General features: G+C 43.2%; 1 protein-coding gene across 1 annotated transcript; it reads right to left on the bottom strand.

Moving 5' to 3' along the window:
• Nucleotides 1-1592: 1592 nt before the first annotated feature.
• CABS01_16368 (uncharacterized protein) lies at nt 1593-3152 on the bottom strand (the record flags this gene model as incomplete). Its single annotated transcript, XM_060549699.1, has 1 exon — nt 1593-3152. One exon carries the CDS (start codon nt 3150-3152, stop codon nt 1593-1595), a length of 1560 nt encoding a protein of 519 aa, XP_060389458.1.
• Nucleotides 3153-3454: the final 302 nt, after the last annotated feature.

Genomic DNA, 3454 nt, shown 5'->3' with positions numbered 1-3454 from the left:
AATTAGATATGCGGTGTTCCTTTGAGGGAACTCTCTCGACAACCGCGATGTAGGAATAGCCCTGTTCCAAGCAATATAAGGCTTTACTGAAGTTCACGACTCGGACGATGCCCATGTGGATCCGAAATTCCCTATAGTACCGGTGGGATATACGCCCTCGCTATCTCTGCGTACTCTGTGACCCTGTGTCTGGGTAGAAAGAACGTGCGTATCTATGTTTCGTTCGGTACCACCCACAATAATTAGACTATCTCGAAAGATATAGTGTGGCCCAAATGAAAATGACTCATATAATAATCTAACACATTAAGACATCTCTCCCTTTGAGATAGTAAAGACTACGAGGGGCCAAATAAGGCCGCACGTTTACTATCTAGGCGAGAGTTAATTATGCGTATCCTCTTAGAGCTACAAAGCCTTCTAGTACATTATCATCACTAGGCGTCTTCCCAAAGGAATTACTATATAATAAGGCACTATCGAGATATTAGTACAAGCGACTAAAGGAAATAGAGAGTAGCTATCCGAATTAAATAAGCGCACGGTCGGCATACGGTTCTTATATATATTACTAAGCCATCGGGATAAGTTAGATATATAACGAGGCCTATAGCCTATTACCGGTAATAACTTACTTACTCGGCCAGATATCGAGTTATAGACCTACAATTTTACTCTTTTTATAAGGTAGAAAGGAAGAAAAATAAGGCCTTTGCGTCTAGACGTCTATTTATAATATACTACCTAGGGTATACCTCGTAAAAGAGATATTTTCTCAAAATAACTAATAGTAAAACTTTTAATTACATATATAAAAGATATAAAATCTCTACTTCCTAAATATATATAATTAGGCCGACTAATACTTTAGCTTACTCTAGGGAGCTTAGTAAATAAAGTAATTATACGAAAATATAGTATATTAAATAGTAAAGACTTACCTCCGGCTATATTCTTATTTTTAAAGTAAGTAGCCGTGTTTTATAACCTGAACTAATTATAAAAGGAGCTACTTAATATTAATCCCTTTAGTTAACGAGAAGTAGCGGCAACGTAATAAAAGACTAAGCTACGGAATTAATTATTTCCGATAGTAATAAAGCCTAAAGTCTAATAGTATAGAATATTCCTAATATTTTACTTAATTATCTATAAATACCTAAAAGCGGACGCGAAGTTAGTATTTTAGTATTAGCATAGTGTTTCCCTTATAGTTCTAGTTAATTTCATATACTACGCGCATAAAAAGCTCACCCTATATAAGTATATCTCTATATATAGTTCCGCTTTAATAGCGTATACTAGTATTAGTATATACGTATTTTTTTAAAATAAAAGTTTAAGTCGGTATTAATATAGAAATAGAAAATGATACGTGGTTCGGTACTATTATAATTAGTAATGTACTAATGCTATTTAGCATCCGATGAGATACCTAATACGAGGTGGTAAGCTCGAGATAGAGGCTATGATTTCGTTACTTTTAATCTTGGGATGAACTTGGGAATTACCGCATAAGGTTCACCATGTAACAATGTTATAGGTAAGATAGACAAGGAGTCTCTATGTATCCAACCGCATTACACTTGTGTTTATTGATTCATTTTCGAAGTTTCTCGTGGGCCTATCTGAATGCTCCACGGCATAGAGCACCAGGGATGTGATTTCAATGTCTTGTTAAAGACAAACGTGGAAGAATCGTCAACGAGATCGTCAAAATCCGCTGGTGGTAAGGAGAAATCTGATAGATGTATGGTTGGATGTGTAGATGTCGATGACCCTGGCGTCGCAAGATCAATGAGAAGGCCGGGACTCGAGGGCAACGTTAGCGACCGCTCACAGTCTTCCAACTTGATACCATTCTCATCTTCGATAATCTTTCTTCCTGCGGCCATCAGAACGTCTCGATCCCAGAGGTTCTCTCTCGGAAGTCCAAAAAGCTGCATAAATCTTAAGAATTCGAGCCTAATTTCGGGGTAAGGACATGCGGACACAAAGTAGAAGATGATGGCGGTGAATCCCATTTCGAACATGAACTGCGGCGACTGCTTTCCGGTGGCAGCCTGAACATCCGGTGGCATCTGAGACTGGAGCCATTGAAGTTGCTTGAGCACTCTTTGAAAATTAGGGAGGAACCTGTCTCTGGCTTTTGGGGTGTCTCCGTCAAATGCCATCTCGATCCATATTCGAGCGGCCTCGTAGCGAGTCAGCATGAATACTTGCATCTTCTTCTTCTGGTACTGCTCTTGGGAACTCAAGCGTTTCCCGCTCGCATCTATATGATGTATCTTGGCGATGAGCTGGGCAAACATATACAGCCACTTCTCCAGAAGATCCTTGACAATAGCTTGTTCGGCCCGGTGATCGTCAGAATAAGGGGGTTGTGTTTTGGTCCCCTCTCGCTCCACATCTGTTTTTTGTCCCGTCTCAGCAATGACGAGCGTTAGGTGTGATATCCGGGCGATGATGATGTCAAACATGTGCTGAGCATCATACGCTGTTGAAAAAGAGCATGGGGCAGGCTCCCACAATTCGGGCATGTCAAGGAACGTGCCGTCATTATCGCTGAAGTAAAAGGCGGACACGCTCAAACGGCGAAAAATGGGCAGCAGGTGATCTTTGATCCACCCGCTGTTAGGTAAGGCGGCTTTCAAGATTTCGATCCCGTGTCGACCGTGGCGTACAGCTGACTGCACATCTGACCGTAAGGCCTCAATGCAGATGAATAGAAGGCAGACCACAAGTACAACAATCTGCTTTTCTTTCAAGTCCTCGGTCTTGAGTTCCCGAATTGCTGCATTGTAGTGGTGCAATGCCTGTCTCTGGTGGACGAGTCGCTGGCCCGCGGTGACCTCTTGCTGCAATTCGTCAACTTGCTCAAAGAGACCACTTATCGCGACAAGAGCGTGCTTAACCGCGGCCTCATTGGCTCCGAGCTGCATGACAAGGTGTGTCCAAAAGTAGGGGTCTGAAGTACCAGACATGGCTGGCCCAACAACCTCGCAAAAGTACTGCAAAGCGCGGCCCTCCTTGGCCGTTGTACTTGGGAAAACAACATGTGGCTGAGACAGGGAAGCCACTCCTTCGGAAGTGAGCTGGGGTGGATGAGCGAGTCGTGAGCCATAGCCGTCACAAATGCGACCAGCGGTCATACACCGAGAACAGCTTGGTTTGGTTTCGTCGCACTTGACTTTGCGGACTCTCGTGCATTATCAGCTCAACTTATGCGAGGTACGAGACGTGACGCATACTACGCGGGTTCGGCGCGGACTTACTTGCAAGTAATGCATCCTGTCTTAACCTTTTGACTCCCCTTGCGAGGCATCTCTTCGGGTTGGTCTAACCTGACTAGGTTTTGGATGTCGTGGGAAGTCGAGGTTGTAGATGTTTTAGGTAGCGATGGCCTGCGACTGTGAATTTGACTATTATGTCTTGATCGTCAAGCTTCTCTGGC

The sequence above is a fragment of the Colletotrichum abscissum genome (genome assembly GCF_030869225.1).
Source record: "Colletotrichum abscissum strain IMI 504890 chromosome Unknown Scaffold_94.1, whole genome shotgun sequence".
Lineage (NCBI taxonomy): Eukaryota > Fungi > Ascomycota > Sordariomycetes > Glomerellales > Glomerellaceae > Colletotrichum > Colletotrichum abscissum.
The sequence above is the reverse complement of the archived record's forward strand: the minus strand, read 5'-3'. Positions and strand labels throughout refer to the sequence as shown.